The 22,381-nt window shown below is 44.2% G+C and overlaps 1 protein-coding gene across 1 annotated transcript in view; it reads left to right on the top strand.

Annotated features, from left to right (window-relative positions):
• LOC116989441 (unconventional myosin-If-like) overlaps positions 1–13,818 on the top strand; it is a 76,158-nt gene extending 62,340 nt beyond the window's left edge. Inside the window, exons 20-29 of the mRNA XM_033046820.1 lie at positions 84–198; positions 1,702–1,871; positions 4,525–4,670; positions 5,642–5,788; positions 8,400–8,548; positions 9,308–9,388; positions 10,594–10,807; positions 11,939–12,102; positions 13,345–13,516; positions 13,596–13,818. Coding sequence (XP_032902711.1) covers positions 84–198; positions 1,702–1,871; positions 4,525–4,670; positions 5,642–5,788; positions 8,400–8,548; positions 9,308–9,388; positions 10,594–10,807; positions 11,939–12,102; positions 13,345–13,421 — 1,263 coding nt within the window. The 3' untranslated portion in view covers positions 13,422–13,516; positions 13,596–13,818. The remainder of the gene's footprint in view (positions 1–83; positions 199–1,701; positions 1,872–4,524; positions 4,671–5,641; positions 5,789–8,399; positions 8,549–9,307; positions 9,389–10,593; positions 10,808–11,938; positions 12,103–13,344; positions 13,517–13,595) is intronic.
• Positions 13,819–22,381: the final 8,563 nt, after the last annotated feature.

Here is a 22,381-nt window from a genome sequence, read left to right as displayed (position 1 = left end):
GGGTTGTATCCGTGTCTAACTGATTTATTTCTCTGTCACTCCTTCACTCCTGTCATTAACCAACTGCTGTGGTGAAATTCCAGCTTTTCCTTTTGGAGGAAATGAGAGAACGGAAGTTTGATAGATTCGCTCGGGTCATCCAGAAAGCATGGAGGAAGTACATAGCATGGAGAAAGTATGAAGAGATGAGAGAAGAAGGTAAAACTCTGACGGAACTGGTCATCGTAAGTTGTACGTAGAGTCATAGAGTCATCAAATCATAAAGCACAGAAACAGGCCCTTTGGCCCAATTCGTCCATGCTGACCATGATGCCCCATCTAAGCTAGTCCCACTTGCCCTCATTTGACCGATATCCATCTAAACCTTGTGAACTGCAGATGCTGGAAAATCGAAGGTACACAAAGATGCTGGAGAAACTCAGCGGGTACAGAAGCATCTATGGAGCGAAGGAGATAGGCAACGTTTCGGGCCGAAACGTTGCCTATCTCCTTCGCTCCATAGATGCTTCTGCAACCGCTGAGTTTCTCCAGCATTTTTGTGTACCTTCCACCTAAACCTATCCTGTCAAAATATCTTTTAAATGCTGTTATTGTACCTTCCTCACCTACCTCCTCTGGCAGCTTGTTCCATGAAAAATGCCGCTCAGGTTACTATTAAATCTTTCCCCTATCAATACAATCCACCAATGTCACTCAGCAACCCTCGCCCCATGTCCCAGCAATTTTCATCCTTACAAGGCCTAATGATGTACTTTTGGACCAGCCATGTTGGTAGTTGCCTCCGTTCCTGACTTGGGCAGTGATTCACAGAAGCTGACCACACACACACAGCTGGGGAAAGATATAACAGGAACCTTTTCACACAGAGGATGGTGAGTATTTGGAACGAGCTGCCAGAGGAGATAGTTGAGGCAGGTATTATAACAATATATAACACATGTTTGGACAGGTACATGGATAGGAACGGTTTAGAGGGATATGGGCCAAATGTGGTCAAACGAGACCAACTTAGATTGGGCATCTTGGTTGGCATTGGCAAGCTGAGCCAAAGGCTGTATGATTCTATGACTCTATGACTCCCTTGCTACAGAATCACATGTGCTTTCTCAACCTGACCGCCAAAGTCAATTATTTATGACCTTAGAATAACTGATAATTTAGTGTACATATATTTGAGGTCATTCAGCCTATCTAGCCTGCTCCGCCATTTTATTGTGGCTGATCTATTATTTCCTCTCAACCCACTCTCCTGCCTTCTCCCAGTAACCTTTGATGCACACAGGGGCCTGTAAACCTGTAGCAAGTGAGAATTTCATGGTTCCATTTCATATCTGATGCACCTGACACATAAACATTCTTGAAACTTGAATCTTAAACTCCATAAACCTGTCCCTGTATCCCTTTCGGAATTGTAGTCTCCACTTTACATTCCCTCTACTCGTTGTTCCAATGGAATTGTGGCACCTCAAATTGTCTACATTAAATTTACAAGCAAGTGTCCAGCATCTCCAACTTGCCCATATGTTCATAGTCCATTGCCATTCTCCTTGTAGTTAGTTCCCTGGATCTCTGTGTTTTGTGTCATCTGCAGTACAAATGCTTGAAATTAATTTAACATCAGAAAGTTCCTGTCACTTCCACCAGGCTGCAGTTTCCGTTACATTGGTGACATTCCAGTGATTTTATTGTTGATTATTGCAGCCTCCAGCATCCTTTACAACTTCAAAGAGAGACGGCGGAACAGTATTAACCGAAACTTTGTCGGTGACTACCTCGGCATTGAAGACAGACCAGAACTGCAGCAGTTCCTTGGCAAACGGGAAAGAGTCGATTTTGCAGACTCTGTCACTAAATTTGATCGAAGATTTAAGGTAAGAGTTTGATAATCGAATCTCTGAGTAAAGGAGAGGAGAAAGATGGACAATTTAGTTCCCTCATTGTTTTCGATCTCCCCTCCCTCCCTCCCAACCAACCAATGACCTTGGTGGGCACAGAGCTCTGTGGCCAATCTAAGCAATAATGGTACTTTTTTGTATTGTATTCAAATTTATTGTCATTGTCTCAGTTAGAGACAACGAAATGAATTTCCCTTACAGGCAGTATCATAAAAATAAAAATAAATAAATAATAATAAATAATAAAACATATTAAAAATAAAATAGAATTTTAAAAAAATGCACAAACACTGAAAGTCCATGACACAACATAACACAGTGGCACCAAGGTGAGGAAGGCACCATAGTCCAGCCAGCCTCCCCTCCGTTCTTCCCAGATGTTCACTCGTGGTCGAGGCCTTCCTAGCACCCGCAGTCGCCGCCCTGGGTGGCCCGATGTTCAGGCCCTCACGCCGGGCCGGTGGAACGCCGACGCCGATCCCCGACGGTGAACATCCTCCTCCTCAGCAGCCCGGACCTCCCGATCAGCCGCCTCCCGCAGCCGGAGTCCGCAGCAGCTCCCGAGTCCGCAGCAGCTCCCGAGTCCGCAGCAGCTCCCGAGTCCGCAGCAGCTCCCGAGTCCGCAGCAGCTCCCGAGTCCGCAGGCCGAGCCGGGCAGAGTCACAGGACCCCGTGCTGTCCATCAGCGCCGCCCGCGTTGGGAGCTCCGCAAACCGCAGCTCCATGATGTCGGTGCAGCAGGTCCAGCACTCCGGGCTCCAGACGGTGATCCCCGGTAAGGCATCGCCAGCCCCGCGATGTATCAGCGCTGTCCCGCCGCTGCTGGAGCTCTGATCGATCCCGACTCGAATAATAGTCGCGTCTTCACCAGGAAGCGGCTGAAGGACGGTATCCCCCGCACCGTACCCTCTTCCCCCACATCAAAACACAAAAAAAACACCAAAAAACACACTTTTACATAACTAAATGAACAAAAAAACAAAAAGATACCGGGCTGTAGGTGGAGGCTGCTGGCACCAGCGCCACCGGAAGTACTCCAAACATGAATAGTTCTCTGCTCTGCTGGGAATACTCAAAGCAGAGGAAAGGGACTGGATGTTAAGACAAAGGAGATGTGGGAAATGTTATGTTATAAATGTTATAAACATACTCTGTTTATTCTGCATTGTTTTCTTAAGCAAATAATGTAGGAGCTGAAGGTTTTCGATCCATTTACCCTAAAGAGTAGAAACATCGCTTTCAGTGTTTTGTGTGAGATTCACCTCTGGAAAGTCAGGTTCGGGGGAAGTGCAGTGATAGAGAGCTCTCTGGCCTCATCCACACTGGGACCGACAGCCCATCTCCCTGTGTACTCAAAACGAATCTGCCTCTGTCCTTAAAGTAAGGAAGAAGGAGCAGAGATGTACCAAACCAGATATTCCTTCCTCTTTAATAGAGTCATGGAATTACAGAGCATTACCGCATGAAGACAGGCCCTTCAGCCCGCCTTATCCATGCTGACCAAATTGACATATTGAGGTCTTTCCATTTGCCTGAATTTGGCCCATAGGCCTCTAAACCATTCCTCTCCATAAACCTTTCCAAATGTCTTTTTAAATGTTTGCACTCGAGGGAATAAATATTTTTCAAGTGCAAGGGATCAGAGAACCAGCCCTCTGGAGTATAGGATAGAGGAGATGTGGAAAGCAGATCTCCTGATCTCGGAGATGGCAGATTCTGAAATCTGGAGCAGAAAAGCCATTAGACATAGGAGCAAAATTAGGCTAATCAGCCCATTGAGTCTACTCCAACATTCAATCTTGGCTTATCTGTTTTTCCCTCTCAACCCCATTCTCCTGCCTTCCCCCAGTAACCTTTAACACCCTAACTAATCAAGAACCTATCTATTTCCACCTTAAAAATACCCAATATCTTCAAACTGCTGGAGGACCTCAGCGGGCATCTGTGGAGGGAAAGGACGTTGACATTTTGGATCAAGGACTGAGTGTGGCGAGGGAAGATATAGTTATGGAGAGGAGAGGGCAAAAGTGGGACGGGGCAAGGAGGTGATAGGTTGAAGTAGAAATTCATGAGAGGCATAGATAAGGGTTGGCAGTCTGAATCTTTTTTTTGCAGGTTGGAAATGTCAAAGACAAAAGAGCTTAGCTTTAAGTTTAAAGGAGGTGTGCAGAGCAAGTGTTTTACACTGAGTGTAGAAAGTGCCTGGAACATGCGGCCAGGGGTGGTGGTGGAGACAGATATGATAAATGCAATAAAGAGGCTTTTAGATAGGCACATGGATATGCAAGGAATGGAGGGATATGGATCATGAGCAGACAGAGGAGATTAGTTTAACATGGCATCATGTTTGGCACGGACATTATGGAATGAAGAGCCTGTTCCTGTGCCATAATATTCTACGTTTTTCTATGCTCTAATGCCGAGGGATTGTCACCGTTGTCCGATAATAACAATAATCCCATGGCACATCTTCTGAATTTTGATTATTGTCGCTTTGGGGCCATTGCATAGAATACCCTGCAGATGCAGCAGCAACAATGCATGCCTGGCCATTGCATTCATTCATATACCTGCATCAGCCTGTGTTTGGTGTTTATTGGTAATTGTCATATTCAATCATCATTTTCAGGGAATAAAGCGTGACCTTATATTATCTCCTAAATATATTTATCTAATTGGTCGAGAAAAAGTCAAGAAAGGACCTGAAAAGGGTCAAATCAAGGAGATCCTGAAGAGGAAGATTGATATCCAGAACATCACTGGTGTGTCATTGAGGTACAGTGACTTTACTTTGTAGATACCTGTCGGGCCTCTGACTGAAACTATTGACATTCACCCAGCCTGGGGATTGGCATTAAATTCGGATATATTGCATCTATTGAACACCTATTCTACATGTTGATATAATTATGAAAAATATATTAAATTTCTAAGAAGGCATTAAAATGGCTTAAAATGTATATCATGGGAATGGAGGGATATGGATCACGTGCAGGGAGAGGAGATTCATTTAACTTGGCGTCATGTTCGGAATGGACATTGTGGGCTGAAGGGCCTGTTCCTGTGCCGTATTTTTCCGTGGTCTAAGGATATCGATCTAATGACTAAAGCTAGTGCTTTTCACGTGGAGGATTCCAGAAAATAAATCCACTTTTGGCACTGATCTTGCCTCCTACTTCCACCACGGCAACCGGCTTCACTTGCCCTGTGGTTCTGAAGTAAGGCACAAGGAACTCTGACCATGTGCCCAGATCTACACTGTGAACCTGCCCCTCCAAAATTGTTCAGAATCAGCCGAGCCAATCCCAGCAACCATTCCAAGTTTGAGAACCATTTGACAATAATATTTTGATCTGAAGATAGACACAAAAAGCTGGAGTAACTCCGCGGGACAGGCAGCATCTCTGGAGAGAAGGAATGGGTGACTTTTAGGATCAGGACCCTTTAGACTCTTTCCGGAGATGCTGCCTGTCCCACTGAGTTACTCCAGCTTTTGATGTCTATCTTCGGTTTAAATCAGCATCTGCAGTTCCTTCCTACATGTTTTGATCTGAGGTGCACCAACTCAACTATTGGGTTTGAGTTGGTCAACCTCGAACCCAAGGTTCAAGATCTCAGTCTCTCGTTATTCCTTGTGTTCATGATACCACTTCACTATTCCAAAGCCACTTGTTGTAAACACCCACGATTGTTCTTGAGAGATGACGATGTGGGAAATGATGGCTTGTTGATGGTTTTTATTTCAGCACCAAGCAAGATGACTTCATTGTCCTGCACGAACCAGAGTACGACAGCCTCCTGGAGTCCATTTTTAAGACTGAGCTCCTCAGTCTCCTGTGCAAGCGAACTGAAGAGCTCACTCATCAAAAATTAAAGCTCAATTTTTCTGACACGTAAGGATACACCCTGTTACTTTTCCTTTCTCTGTTGTTGGGTAAACATTCAAGCTCACAGTGAACCATAAAGTGCTAGAATAACTCAGCAGGTCAGTGTGGAAACAGGACCTTCAGCCTAACTTGCCCACACTGATGAGAACGTCCCATCTACACTAGTCCCACCTGCCTGTGTTTGGCCCTTATCCCTCTAAACCAATCCTATCCATGCAGCCTTGTTGATTGTCTTGTTGATTGTGAAAAAGCCTAAGCCTAAAGGCGAGCCGTGGCTCAATGATACCACCAGAGCCCTAAGAAGAGAATGCAGAAAATCAGAACGGAAGTACAAATATGAAAAGCTTCAAATTTCCTTTGAACTCCTGAAAAATAATCTTGACAAATACCAGGAAGCAGTAAAATCTGCAAGAACTAAATATTTTTCCACCCTTATCTCCAAAAACGCGCAAAATTCCAAGGTCCTTTTTAGCACCATCACCTCCATCATCTGTCCTGCCCCCAGCACCAGCCTAACTGGGTCCCCTGCTAAGTGCGAGGAATTTACCACATTTTTCACCAGCAAGGTAAAGAATATAAGAACGAATATTTCCCCTCCCACCCGTGACCTGGCTGTCTCATTGGTCTGCTCTTCAAAATTAGACAGTTTCCAACCCGTTACTCTACCCTCCCTTGTAAAACTGATCACCACCATGAAACCTACTACCTGTCCCCTCGACACTGTCCCCTCTGCCCTCCTAAAGGACGCCATTACAACAGCTGGTCCCAGCATCCTCGCCATCTTCAACAGCTCTCTGGCCACTGGCACTGTACCTACCTGCTTCAAGCATGCGGTGGTCCAACCACTCCTGAAAAAACCTAACCTCGACCCCACCTTGCCAAGCAACTACAGACCCATTTCTAAACTGCCTTTCCTCTCAAAAGCCCTTGAAAAGGTAATTTTAAGTCAACTTATACCTTACCTTCGCCAAAACACTATCTTGGAAACTTTCCAATCAGGTTTCAGGGCTCACCATAGCACAGAGTCTGCCTTGTTGAAGGTACACAATGACCTACTCCTCACCGTTGACTCCGGCGACTGTGCAATTCTGCTCCTTCTTGACCTCAGTGCAGCATTTGATACTGTCGACCACACCATCCTAATTGACCATCTCCGGTATGGGGTTGGTATTGATGGCACTGCCCTGAGCTGGTTCATCTCCTACGTCAAAGGTAGGAGTTTCTCGACTAACATAGGCAACTCATTCTCCTCCCCAGCTAATCTCTGTTGTGGGGTTCCACAAGGTTCCATCCTTGGCCCCATTCTCTTCTCCCTGTATATGCTCCCCTTAGGCCAAGTCATTGAAAGGCACGGCATTTCCTTCCATTGCTACGCAGACGATACCCAACTCTATCTCCCCCTGAAGCCCAAAAACCAATCAAATCGGTTTAACCTTACCCACTGCCTCGAGGATATAAAGTGTTGGATGGCCCAGAACTTCCTCCAACTAAACGAGAGTAAGTCTGAGGTCATCCTTCTCGGCCCCTCGGACTCAATCAAAATGATAGCAGGCAGCCTTGGAAGCCTTGAAATTTGACAAACAAGTCAATGCCGTGGTAAAAGCTAGCTTCTTTCAGCTTCGGACGATAGCTAAAATAAAACAATTCCTCCAGTTTGATGACCTGGAAAAGATCATCCACACATTCATCTCCTCCCGCCTAGATTACTGCAACTCCCTTTACACTGGCATCAGCCAATCTTCCCTGTCCCGCCTGCAACTGGTCCAAAACGCTGCAGCGAGACTCCTGACGGGCACCCGAAAAAGGGACCACATCACCCCGATCCTGGCCTCTCTCCACTGTCTCCCTGTGCGGTTCCGTATAAACTTCAAGATCCTCCTCCATGTCTACAAAGCCCTCAATGGGCTTGCCCCCACCTACATAAAAAGTCTTCTCACCCATCACTCCACCTCCAGGCCCCTCAGATCGGCCGACTTGGGGTTGCTGAATATCCCACGGTCTAGGCATAAGCTCAGGGGCGACCGCGCCTTTGCGGTTGCAGCCCCTAGGCTGTGGAACAGCATCCCCTTTCCCATCAGAACTGCCCCCTCCATCGACTCTTTTAAGTCAAGACTAAAGACTTATCTATACTCCCAAGCCTTTCCTGACGTCCTCTGAGTGAGGGCTACATGTATATATGTATGTAGTCTGTTTTGTGTGCTATTCTTATAACAAATGTAAAGCACTTTGGCCAACGAGAATTGTTTTTTAAATGTGCTATATAAATAAATGAGACTTGACTTGACTTGACCTGTCTAAATGTTTCTTAAACATTGCAGTAGAGTTATCAAACGTATAATATGGCTGAAAATGTAGAAGCTCCTTCAGTCAAAATTGTGAGTGGATAACCATAGACAGTCTCTTCTTAATGTCCAAGCACTGTCCTTCAGTAATCACACCATTTATACCTGAACCCTGGAGCACAGACCATCGGAGCTGAGGCCTTTTCCTCAGGAGTAAAATATGCCTTTAGTCAGCAACGCCAGCAATATGTTCTAAATGTTGTTTGTTTCGAGGAGTGATTCAAGATTTTCCTCTGATTGTAATCATGTGGTTTCACTTTATTTGTGTCAAACAGCATACAATTCAAAATCAAGAAGGAAGGGTGGGGAGGAGGTGGCTCTCGAAACATTGTCTTCAGCAGAGGCCAGGGAGAGCTGGTAACAATGAAACCTGTTGGAAAGGCGCTTACCATTACTATTGGAGACGGACTACCCAAGAATTCCAGTAAGTTCCCGTGTATTACCATCATGAAGTGTTGTTGATTGCAGAGTGTGTTGAGTTATTTCCCACAGGGTTAACACTGTGTTAAGAGAAAGAGAAGTTTGAAACAACTGTAGAACCTGTTTCATTACAGAGTTTGGGAAGTACTGCAGTGGAGTTTTCAAATTCAGAGACCTGGGCATGTGGGGGTATCATGAACATGCCTCCTTCCTCGCATCCCTATTTCCAATCTCCCTCATCAAGTTTTGATCTTGTCATTCTGTTATTAACCTTGCGACTTGCATCCCCACGACTCTGAAGCCATTGCTTCTCAACATAACTGCTGCCTCTATCCGTTCACCATCTTCCTCCAGCACCTCTCACCCTGCCCATGGGGTTGGGGACAGGGTCAGGATCGCTCAGGATTATGACATGCCTTTCCCGGACCATCCATCTCCTCCACTCCGACAGGGAGGAAGATCCTCGACATTCGCTTCGCTTCCACACTTCATTTCACTGGTTCATGGCCCAGTTCCCCTTGTAATCGCAATCTCCGGATTCCCAATCCCACCGTCTGTCCGCCCACCATCCTTCACGACTCCATTCTTTCCATCACCATCAAGTTCCCAGCCTAATTTTACTGCACCCCTTCCGCCACCCAAATCCTTGCAAAGCTGAGAAGTTCTGGGAATGAGCGGTGCAGAGTAAACCATCGACCAGTTGCCGACTTGTAGTATTTCTCCTGCTGTGATGCTGATGGTTGCTTTATCTCTCCCCGGACAGAGCCAACGAAGAAAGGTGTTCCACAGAACCGAGGGTTTGGGAAAATCTCTCCTGCCAGGGCTGCTCCCCCAGCACCATCAGGTACTGAGTCCATCAGCATGGTCGACTGGTGTATATAAATGAGCCGTCTCATCGTGTATCGTGAACCACTCATCATATTGTTGTCACAATCAAGCCAGACGCAAATCATTATCATTATCATTATCATCCTTTTATTGTCATCTTGCAAAGCAACAGTTGTACAGTGCAAAATGAGAAGACGTTTCCCAGGGAATACCGGAGCATCGCACATAAAAACTTAAACATTTCACGCATAAATAAAAACAATTTAAAAATATCCAGTTCCTGATAAAAACAGTACGAATAGTTTTTAAAAGTGCAGGTAAAAAAAGCAACATTAAAATACAAGTATAAAAAAGTCATAAAATGTCCAGGGCAGCTGATTTAAGTGGCTATAATATTTAAAATATAATTTTTAATATTTAATATTTTAATATTTAAAATATTATAGGTAGAGCAAAGGGACGATCATACTTTTTAGCATTGTAGCGCATCTGCTCTATACACAAAGTCCAATGTGGCAAAGGTGGCTGCAAGGAATCAGACAGTATCCAAACTTCTGGAATGACTATTTAGATGCCTGATGACAGAGGGGAAGAAGCAGTTCCTGAGTCTGGTGGCGTGTGCTTTCAAGCTTTTGTATCTCCTGCCAGACAGGAGCAGGAAAAAGACGGACTGGCTGGGGTGGGACACCTTTCATTATGTTAGTTGCTTTTCCAAGGCTGCATGAAGTGTAGATGTTGTGTCGGGCCTACAGTCTGTTGAGTTTGTGCAGATACCTCGATGTGAGTTTGCTTGTATGTTTGCCTTGCCTTCCACATGAGACACTCACTGAGTGACGCCATTCCCCAAGCATCACCCAGCGGGAGTGAATTAGGGAGCGGGTGGGTAAGGTTGACATCGGCTGAAGATCACAGTCTCCACCCAGGGGTGGGTGGGGAATGGAGCAAGTTTGGGAGTTTGCGATTGGGGGTGGAGGTGGTACACATGTCTATGATAAACCTAAACCACCTCATCACAATCAGATATCCAGACCAGATTACCCACAGTATCTACACCTCTCCTTGGACTGGTATTGGGCTAGGGGTGATTAGGGTGATTAGAATTTACTTGACTTGCAGTTTAGAAATGTTGCCACAAGCTCCACAGATGCGGTTCACACCAGTCCCTGCAGCGTTGGGGAAGCAAAGATAAATCTCTCACGATTCCTGTTTCTCTTTCCCAAGGACGGTGCGGTAATGGTGCACCTCGATTCTCACGCGACTCTCAGATGAGTCGGGAACAAATGTATTCCAGGCCCATGAAAAACTTGGCAAAGTCACGAATCGGTTTGGAAATGCCTTCGCTGCCAAAACAAGGCGCTACAACCAAAGCAAGAAAGTCCGTAAACATCAATGCTAACATGGAGTTCATGAAGGTACCTGATGAAGGAGTTGCAGGGTAAGTGAAGAGAACTCTCTGGCTCTGTGTATGTGATTGCTCTCACCCACTTAGCCAGAGTGGGTGAGAGCACTTGCTCTGACCCAAGAGCAATGGCTCAGAGCCTCAAGAGTGTTTAATTGTCATATGTACCAGCAATGGAACAATGAGATTCTTACTTGCTACAGCTTTAAGGGCCTGTCCCACGAGCATGCGACTCCATGCGGCAAGCGCGACCTAACGTGGTCGCTTGAGCCGTACGGCCTCACGGGGCCGGTCCCACTTTGATCGCTGGAGCTGTATGGAGTTGTGCGGAGCTGGTCCCGACATCGTGCGGGGCTCCGAAAAACTGACCGTGTTCAAAAATTCTGTGCGGCAACAGCCTGCCGGCCCGCTGCCGCCTCAACGCCGTACGCACCGCCTCGACAGGCATACACAGCTTCTCGACGCCGTACATCACGAGCGAACTTCACGTCACTCATTCGACCTCCGCGCGGCCCCCGCTTATGGTTTGGTCGCGCTCGCCACATGCAGGCGCATGCTGGTGGGACAGGCCCTGTACGGGGATCACTCGACCTCTGCGCGGCCCCCGCTTCCGGATTGGTCGCGATTGCCGCATGCAGGTCACATGCTCGTGGGACAGGCCCTTTACAGGCCCGTTAATGCAAAAACACACGCACTGTAGTCAGAATCTTTTCCCCAGGATGGAAAAATCAAATACTGGAAAGGTGAGGAACAAAGAAAATATCTCTGATAGTGTGAGAACGGTTACTCAATTTTGCTGCAACTGTAGATCTTGAGCAAAACACAAAGTGCTGGAGGAACTCAATGGGTCAGGCAGTATCTGTGGAGGGAAATGGACAGATGAGGTTTCAGGTCGGGACCATTCTTTGGACTAAATGTGGCAGATCAGTGGCAGGTAAACTCAGACGAATGTTCGCGGTCTTGGGACATACCATGCGGGCCAGAAAAAAAGAAAGTATAAAGAAAACTGAGCTAATTGCATAACAGAAATGGCCAGTTCTGAGACTAACAGAAAGAGAGAGCAAATTACTGAAAGTTGGAGTATTCAATATTGATTATTTTATTTGAGTTAATATTGGATAAGGGAACAAACATCTGAACCAGTTGCACTGAAATCTATCTTGATAGAATCCAAAGAAGACGCAGCATATCTCAAAGACCCCTGCCAGCAGTGGGGCGCCCTAAACCACAGCCGCGGACCCCCAAGTGTCGGGCACTTTATCAGTACACTGGTCAGGACATGGATGAACTCAGCTTTGATGTCAATGATGTCATGGATCTCCTATTGGAAGGTAAGATTATACAGCCGTCATGTGTGTTAACAATATCTACAGCCCATGAACAATACAGACAACTAGTTCAACAGGAAGCTGGAAGGAGGAATCCCATTACAACTTTCCTTTCATCAGATGAAAAGTTGAAAAATCTTTCCTTAATTGGCCATAAGCAAAAATGAGCAAACTGTACCCCGAGGAAAACACAAACTGCTGGAGGAATTCAGTGTGTCAGGCAGCATCTGTGGAGGGAATGAACAGGTGATGTTATGGGTCGGGACCCTTCTTCAGATGGTAGCTCAGTGTTTCTCCTTTTAAGTTCTTACGGTGTTAAGAATAAAAGCATAGAATGGTGCAGTCAGCCCCAGAAAGTGCATGATAATTAGGCTGTGTACCCCACAGTGCTGGAGTGGTTTCTCTGCACTGCCATACATGTTGTTTAGATTTAGTTTAGTTTAGAGATACAGGATGGAAACAGGCCCTTCAGCCCACCGAGTCCACACTGGCCATCAATCACCGGTTCACACTTGTTCTATATTATTCCACTGATTCATCCACCCTTCACACTAGGGGCAATTTACGGAAGGCCAATTAACCTGCAAACCCGCGCATCTTTTGGATGTGGGAGGAAACTGCAGCACCCGGTCACAAGGGGAACATTCAAACTCCACACAGACAGCACACGATGTCAGGAACAAACCCGGGTCTCTGACGCTATGAGGCGTTGTTTGTTAATTTCAACAAGTTTGGAAGAGGAGTTTTGATTTTTGTTTTGTTTCGAGACCTCAGGCTTGAAGCACATTCTCAATAACTGAAGCCAATGGACATGAATTTCAGACCCTGGATTATAATGGTATTTTATATTTAACACCAATGACTAAGGCCAGAACTCTGCTCTTCTGGGTTAGTGACTGTCACTCCAGACCTCCCAGACTTCACCTATTGCAGTGTGTATACAACTGGAATTATCCTCAGATGTCATATTCATAGTCCCAACGCTAAACAACCGCCCCTATCAATGAGCATGTTATACTGCCACATAGACCCGTTTATCTGTTGGTGTTTCCAGTCCTTCTTTAAAACAACAGTCACCTGGCCAAAACTCGACAAATATTTAATTTATACCTCACATATATAATGGTCCAGTGAGCCATAGTAGTGTCCAGGTGTGTTTCAGACCACGCTGATCTGAGAGGTTTGGTAAGCACATGATTAACAGGGGCACGTCCTCAAATGTGATGAATTTGTTGAATTTTCCAGATCCATCGGGATGGTGGAAGGGCCGTTTACGTGGAAAAGAAGGACTTTTTCCAGGAAACTATGTGGAGAAGATTTGAACTGTCCCAGGTCTGGGCTCAAATAGTACTGTACTGATCATCAGAAGCTCAAGTGTACTGATCGGACATGGACATCAGAATGTCCACATGTGGGACCTCACTCAATCACATCTCCACTCTTTGAGTAAACATCACATGAGGAAACGTAGAAATGGCTTTTCCACATTTGCAGCCCAACCCACCATTACATAAGTTTCTGTTTCAATGTACAATCTCGCCACATTTTCCAATTAGAGTTGTTTAGAGGTCTGCTAAAACTGGGATTCAGTGGTCACATTTCAGATCTGCTTTAATAACTAAACTGGCGACGGCAATGAAGAAATGTTTTTGACCAAAGGTTTATTTTATTACCATTCAATCCAGATGGGTTTTATAATTTTCATAAAAAGCAAAGCTTGACTAAAATCACTGAGTTTTCATAAATTATTTGTTTTAACTGTTGCTTTTTGCAAAATAAGACAACGGGTCTTAAGATGTCTTTTAATTCATTCCAGGGATGCGGGCTTTACAAATTATGCCAGCATTTAATGGCCCACCCCAGTTGCCTTTAGAGAAGGTAGTGATGAGCTGCCTTCATGAACCACTGCAGTCCTTGGGTATGGGTACACTCATGGTGCTTTTCTTGATTGAGTTCCAGGATCTTGAACCAGTGGTGATGAAGGAACAGTGATATATTTCTGAATCAAGACAGTGTGTGGCTTGGAGGGCAACTTCCCCTGGTGGTGTTCCCTGTACGTTTGTTGCCCTGGTCTTTCTAGCAGGTAGAGGGGGAAGGTTTGAAAGATGGTGTCTAGGGAGTCTTTGTGAGTTGTTTCAGTGCATCCTGTAGATGGTACAAACTGCTGCTGCTGTGTGATGGTGGAGTGAGGGAATGTTTGTGGACAAGTTGCCTATCGAGCGGGCTGTGTGTTGTCGAGCTTCGTGAATTCTGTTGTAGCTGCACTCACCCAGGCAAGTGGAAAGTATTCCATCTCACTCCTGACCTGAACCTTGCCTGGTGGTCAGACTGTGAGGGTGAGGAGGTGAGTTATTCACCACAAGAATCCCAGCCTCAGACCTTCCTTGTGGCTGCTCTATGTATATTTTACTCAGCTCAGTTTCCGGTCACTGGTGGGTGGTGCCAGCTTATTGATAGTGGGGGATTCAATGATGGTGATGCCACTTAACTGTGAGAGACCGATGGCTGGATTTTCTCCAGTTGTATATCGCACTGCCTGCCACTGTGTGATATGAATGTTATTTACCTCCAGGCCTGGATATTGTCCAGGCCTTGCTGCATTTGGGTATAAGCTGCTTCATTATCTGAGGAGTGGTGAATAGTGCTGAACTTTGTGCAATCATCAGCAAACATCACAATTTTGGACGTTGAAGTCCTGCAGAGATGTCCTGTGGCTGAGGTGAGTGCCCCCCCCCCCCCCCCCCCCCCCCCTCCAGCCACCACAGGCATCTTCCTTGGTGCTTTTAAGCTGTGATTCCAATTAGCAGAAGTTTTCCCCATTCCCATTGATTCCACTGCATTGGTTCCTTGATGCCACGCAGTCAAACGCTACCTAGATGACAATCGCTCTCATTCCACCGCTGAAGTTCAGCTCCTCCTCCATGTATGGGGCAAGGCTGTGATGAGGTCGGGTGACTATGGTGGAACTCAGACTGAGCCTCTGTGAGCTGGGTGTTGCTGAGCTGGTGCTGGTCAACAGCACCATCGACGATCCATTCCAGCACTCTGCGGTGATCGAGTGTAGACTAATGGGGCAGTCATCGTCCAGGTTGGATTTGTCCTGCTTCTTGTGGACGGAACACACCCGGGCTCCTTTCCATTGTCGGCGAGATGCCAACATTGTGATTGTATGGGGACGGTTTGGCCAAGGGCATGGCAAGTCTCAGAGCACAATTCTTCAGCACTGTTGCCTGAATGTGTCAGGTCCCACAGCATTTGCTGCATCCAATGCCTTCAGCTGTCTCGTGGGGTGGATCACACTGATATCATTCAGATATCTCGCGGAGTGGATCGCACTGGCTGAAGACTGGTTTCAATCGTGGAGACCACTGGGGGAGACCGAGATGAATCCTCCATTGGCACCACTGGCTGGAGGTTCTCACAGATGCTTCAGCTTTCTCTGCTGTTCTGAAGTGCAGGCTCCCCGTCGATCACAGGGGATGGGGATATTGTGGAGACTCCTCCAGCAAGATGTTTAGTTGTCCGCCACCATTCACCACTGCCTGTGGCAGGACCGCAGAGCTTAAATCTGATCCATTGATTGTGGGATTGCATATCTCTGTCCATTGCACACTGCCAAGTAGGATGGTGACAGTGTCTCAAGAGAAAATGTACTGTCTGAGTGATATTAATTATGTGGCACTTATTGGACCTAATGAAGCCTATTTAGTATCAACACTTTTCTAGTCATTTCCTATTTAAAGAAGGGCTGATGCAACATGAGTTTCAAGCAGAAGTAATCAACATGTTTTACGTTTCATTTAGGGAAACTTCCTCAAGACCTCACTTGACACACTGTGTTTTATTGCTGGGGCATAGATGCCCCTAGACACCATCATCTGTAAACATAAGGCAGACGTCCATGTGTAGCAGATAATGCCCCACTCTACCTCAGTATCACTGCTCCTGACCTGTCACACTGCAGTCTGGCATCCAGCACTGGAAGAGCAGACAATTACTCCTACTTATAATGGAAGAACAAATCTACTGCCTACTTCCTATGGTAAATGCCTTCGCTGTTGCCAAGGCCACCTCTTCTCTGCAACTGTCTGAGGCTGTCTGTCCACAACCATGGTGCCGTGTTTCATCCCAAAACAATTATCTGCACCATCACTAAGAGCACCGCTTCACACCAGTGCAGCATGATCTCCACAGCTGCCACTGTTTATGCTTCTTATTTTTAGTTTGGAGATACAGCGTGGAAACAGGCTCTTCGGCCCACCGAGTCCACACCAACCAGCGATCACACCCTACACTAGCATTATCCTACGCACTATGGACAATTTACAATTTTACTGATGCCAATTAACCTAAAACCTGTATGTTAATTAACCTAAAACAGGAGCACCCGCAGAAAACCCACAGTCATAGGGAGAACATACAAATTCCATACAGACTTGGCCACAGTCAGGTTTGAACCTGGGTCTGTGGCACTTTAAGGTGGCAGCTCTACCATTGCACACAGTGCCTCCCCTTCTTATCATTGGTTTCAATTGCATCTAGTTGAAGCTACAGCACTGATCACTGTGACGTCCCACTAGTTAGTCGCCAAACAAAAATTTGTCCTGATTCCTTTGTTAGTTAGCCAATCCTTTGTCAAGCTAGTATTTCCCTAACTTCACCTGCACTTACCTTCAAAGATTCAAAGGTTTATCTTATAAAACAAATTTTAGGCATGGAAAAATGTACAAAAAATATTATTTCCACAAAGAAATGCTCTGCACTTTTGTGTCCAAGGCCTTAAATGCTTGTCATATTTGTCTTATTAGAAGTTATTTGATCAATTATTAATTGCAAAGTAACCCACAAGTTTACTATATTATAATAATTATCAGTGAAAGCACAACTTGTATTTATAAAGTTCCAGTAATGTTTTAATGTTTCCAAGACACCAAAAGAGAGAGATATATTTGGTGCCAAAGAGATCATTTGAAAGGGACCCAATGTTGGAACAATGTAAATGGAGATGTGCAACTACTAATTCATGTTCAACAAAGGAATGAACTATCGCAAAGCCATGAGGATCAAAATAAAATGAGAAAATATCTGTATTGAAATCTTAATATTACAAATAATGTGAAGAGAAATACTGATTTGTTTCCAATTATTACGAGTTTGCACAATTCAGAATTGCCTTGACAGAAATTTTATGCCAAACCTCTAACTGCTGCTCCTTCCTACCTGACTCTTTCTCCCCATAACCGTAGCCAGAGGGTGGTGAATCTGTGGAATTCATTGCCACAGACAGTTGTGGATGCCAAGTCTTTGGGTATTTTTAAAACGAAGATTGACAGCTGCTTGATTAGTAAGGGTGTCAAAGGTTACGGGGAGAAGGCAGGAGAATAGGGTCGACAGGGAAAGATAGATCAGCCATGACTGAATGGCGGAGTAGACTCGATGGGCAGAATGGTCTAATTCTACTCTTTATGAACTCCATAATGTTTCTTCCACCTTTGTTCATTACTGTTACAGAATCTGCCTAAATGTGTTTAAATAGTTCAATAAATGCTGTGAACATTTAGAATTCCAACCTTATTTCGCTTTCAATCTTCAAAAAATGGGGATTTTGGGGACTTTTTTTGCAAAAAGATGTGCTACAGCGAAGGCCTTTGCCTCACGGGAGACAGACCCTATTGTTTCTATTAATTCCCCCACACACCTTTCATTCACACTTGTTTTAAATGTTACAGAATGGTATTGTAAATTATTTAACTAAAGAGAAAAAGGTAAACAAAGCCCAGCGAGTTATAAGGGTGCAACAAAGCACCATGACTTTAAAAGAGCCATGGGAATGGGGCCCTGGTGGGTTTAAAAGGAGCACCTGAAATGAAACTTTGTGGGCCAGGTGCTGAACCATCGGGATTTCTTAACCTCAGCGAGCGGATAATAAAAGCTTTACTGTAACTGTATACAATTATACCACTTGAAGCTTTACTGTAACTGTATACAATTATACCACTTGAAGTTCAGAACATTCACATAATTTGTAGCAATTAGTTTGATATTGCCGTCTTGTCCATACTGAGTATTTTACTATCAGTATTTTTGCAATAGATTATTTTAAGATAATTAAATATGAATTTACCTGATAGAAAACAATACATGCCTATAAAAACACATTGTATACAATTATATTGATAACCAGTATTTTCTATGCACTAAAAATTTTTTTAAATGATTTTCAAATGTTTTAAGTGCTGATTTAATACTATTTAGTTATTAGTTTATCAAATTAGCAGTTGATTGGTCACAAAATAAAAACAGATGAGAGGGAAAAAAGAAATATTGAGGGAAAATTTTGTTGATAAATGTAGCTTAATTTTTAATTGTTATGCAAACCAGCACCAGTTGTAAAACCACCAATGATAGCAATATAAAAAGCAATGGTTTTAACAAAAAATAGTATATAGAGCACAGAACAGTACAGCATATGAACAGGCTCATGTGTGTTCTGAATATGATGCCAAATTAAATTAATCCCATCTGTCTGTACGTGCTCCAGACCTCTCAATTCCCTGCCTATTCATGTGTCTGTCCAAATGCTTCTTAAACTTTGCTATTTAATCTGCTTTTTACTGTTCTTTAAAATTCAAGTATTGTAGCATTTTACCTGCATCTTCATGTTGACTCAATTTAAATATGGACCATTGCAAAATATAAATAAAGAAAATGGGATAAAGTTTATTGTGCATGTATTCTCTATAAATAATAATTATAATGTCTACACACAATTTAACAAACAAATCAGGATTATTCCTCAATGCAACATACTTTATTTAAATTAAATAAATGCAGTAGACATGGAATATCGACACTCAACAGATTCACCTTCCATTCTGTCCGAGAAGTGAAGATTATGCCAGTGATTGGCAGGACCAGTCCAAGCAGAGGTGAAGCGATTGTTTGCCAAGCTCACTATAACTGGGGAGCAGTGTATATGTGGACATACCAACATTCGACAGTGTAAATGTGAACAACATTTGAGATTTTCCAACAGGATCATGAAAACTCACAGACTAGACACCAAATGTTGGCGTATCTCAGCAGGTCAGACAGCATCCTTGGAAAACATGGATAGTTGATATTGCAGGTCGGGATCTTTTTCAGAATTGAGTCTAAAGAGCAGTTCCAACCCAAAACATCACCTATCCATGTTCTCCAGGGAAGCTGCCTGACCTGCTGTTATAGTTCCCCGTTTCTACAAAACAAAGGTGCCCCATCTACACCAGTCCCACCTGCCCATGTTTGGCCCATATCCCTTTAAACCTTTTATCCATTTACGCATTCAAATGCATTTTAGCTGTTGTTATCGTTTCTGCTTCAACTACCTCCTCTGGCAGCTCATTCCAAATAGCCATCACCCTCTCTCCTTTCTCCTCGAGTTTCTATGAAATCTTTTCCCTCTCACCTTAAACTTATGTTCTCTGGTTCTTGATTCCCCCATTGGTTAAAGATTCTGGGCATCTACCCTATCTATTCCCCTCATGATCTTTTACACCTCTATAAGATCACTTCTCATCCTCCTAGGCTCCAAGGAATACAGTCCTAGTCTGCCCAACCTTTCCCTAGAGCTCAGAACCTCAAGTCCTGGTAACATCCTCATAAGAGTGTGGTTTTGCTGGCTGTTTCTTGATGTGCAAACATCTCAGAATATGGGCTTTGCTGAGTGAGTGAAGCACAAGAGTGCACTATTTTACTATATTCATTCCAAGACATAGGCAGTGCCAGAAATATCCTCAATCAAATCATTATAGGCTGTTTTTACACTGACAATTGCAGTTTCAGGGGAGGAAGTAAAATAAGGGACCTTGAGAGGAGATTGCAATTGAGGTATTTTCAATTGAGGTCAATTAATTTCAGCTGATTGGGCTAGAACTTAAAGAGAGGGTGGATGGTTCTTTGAGAGTTGTGGTTTCAGATTGCGGAGTCAGTGGGCGTGTGTAACACTGACCTTTGGTTGGACATTACTGTCAATCAGATAAGTTGGTGAGTATACTTTATTGTCATTCAAGAACAGTGTGTGAACAGAGATTGGATAAAATGTTAAGGACCCCTTTTCTAAATTAAAAATGAGAGAGCACAGTCCTGTGTGTTGTATGGCTTGCAGTATGTGGGAATTCAGACATTCCTTGTACTCTGAATGACTAGATCAGCAGGAGATGCCTCCAGTTTGGCTTGACTGTTGGGTTTTGGAGCTTAACAGCACATTTTTGTTTAGGAACAAAACTATAATGACCATTTTAGGGGCTACCACAGACTGCCTATCAGTTAGCAAGGAGATTGTCAAAACAGAGAGGTTGCAGTAATGGTGGATTTTATCTTCCCGAAATTGTGGAACCACCTTTGTGTGAAAGGTTTAAAGGTAAAACGTTTAATATGTGTGCAGGAGATATTTTGAGCCTTTACATGGATAGTCCCACCAGAGATGTGATGGACATTGTCCTGTGGAATGTAGCTAGGCAAGCAGCGAGGTATCCGTGGGACAGCATTGTGGAGAAAGTAACTGAGCTCTGTATGTTTTGAACTAGTTATGGAAAATAATAAAAATCGTCTGGAAATCGTGGTCCCATTTCAATCAGAACAAAACTGCTCTTAGCAGAGAGGGGTGACTTGCAGATTGAGTTTACGTCTGATAAGTAGAGCCAAAAGTGAAACGATGACATTTCAAAGGTAAGTTATAATGGTGAAGATTTGCCACAGCAAGAACCTTGGAATGGAATGCAATGGAAGGCCAGTGAGATTTACTTTTATGAAGTCTTTGGTTGCACTAAATAATGTTTTTTTTTGCACTAATATTGTGGTTATTATGGTGTTTGATTTTTTGTTGTTGTTATTATATATTATGTATTGAGTTTACAGGCCTGTTAAGCTGCTGCAAGTAAGAATTTAATTGCCTGTTGTTGGTACATATGACAATTAAACACTTTGAGATTGCTGGAGCCAACAGAAATGTTAAAATCTTTGAGAACAGTAAATGAAGTCGTCTGTTCAAGTGCAGCAGAAATATATCAGATAGTTACAGGCCTATGAGTCTACAAGTAATTGGTAGGGAAGTTATCGGGGGGACGGGGGGAATGACAGTATTAACCTGTGCTACCTGTGGTAGGGGTTAATCAAAGATTGTCAGCATAGCTTTGTTTTGTGGGAGATCCTGTCTGAACATTTCAATGAGGAAACAAAATGTATTGACAAGGACAGTAATCAATTTAGTCCAAATGGATGCATCACAGATTGGTTTGAGAACAGCTCTATCCAAGACCGCAGGGAATTGTGGACGCAGCCCAGACCATCACAAACCAAGCTCCCTTCTATTGACTCCATTTATACTTCATGCTGTCTCGGCAAGGCCAGCAACATAATCAAGGACGAGTTGCACCTTGGCCATTCCCTCTTCTCCCCTCTCCCATCAGGCAAAAGGTATAGAAGTGTGAAAACGCACACCTCCAAATTCAGGGACAGTTTCTTCCCATCTGTTACCAGGCAACTGAATCATCCTACTGCAAACAGAGGGCAGTGTTGAACTACTATCTACCATTTTGGTGACCCTCAGACTATCCTTGATCAGACTTTGCTGGCTTTACCTTTCCACGATTTCCCCATGGCCACACATGGGGAATCATGATCCAAAAGGTTAGAGTCTATGGGATCCAAGGCAAGTTGGCAAATTAGGGACAAAATCTGCTTTGTGACAGGAGGTAGAGAGTGATGGTCGAGGGTTGTTTAATGATGGGAAGCCTGTGACTAGTGGTATACCAGAGATTGGTGCTGGGATCTTCACTATTCATAAGTTCGCAAATTATGCAAAAATTGGTGTTGATGACAAAGATTAATATAAACTACAGGGATTATCTTGTTCGGTTGATATAATGGACAGCGCAATGGCAGATGGCATTTAATATTGCTAAGTGTTATATGACCAATATAATGAATTGATTGAGAAACAAAGGGTCCCTTCAATACATATCTAAGGATGTCTGAAGATCATTGCACAGATAGGTAGAGTGGTGGACAGGGCAAATGAGATGTTTGCTTTCATTGAGCAGGATGCCATGGGAAAATATTCTAAAGCAGTGACTGGGTAACAACTGGGCAGAGTGTGTTCAGTCCTGGTTGCCGCACTATAGCAACTTCATGATTGCAACCGGGAAGGACCCAGAAGAGATTCACCGGAATGTTGTACAGGGTGGAGTATTTCAATTGTGAAGAGATTTTATAGACTGGGTTTATTTTCGTTGAAGGTAGA

Source organism: Amblyraja radiata, chromosome 29, assembly GCF_010909765.2.
Source record: "Amblyraja radiata isolate CabotCenter1 chromosome 29, sAmbRad1.1.pri, whole genome shotgun sequence".
In the NCBI taxonomy this organism is placed as follows: domain Eukaryota; kingdom Metazoa; phylum Chordata; class Chondrichthyes; order Rajiformes; family Rajidae; genus Amblyraja; species Amblyraja radiata.
This window is presented reverse-complemented; position numbering and strand designations above follow the sequence as displayed.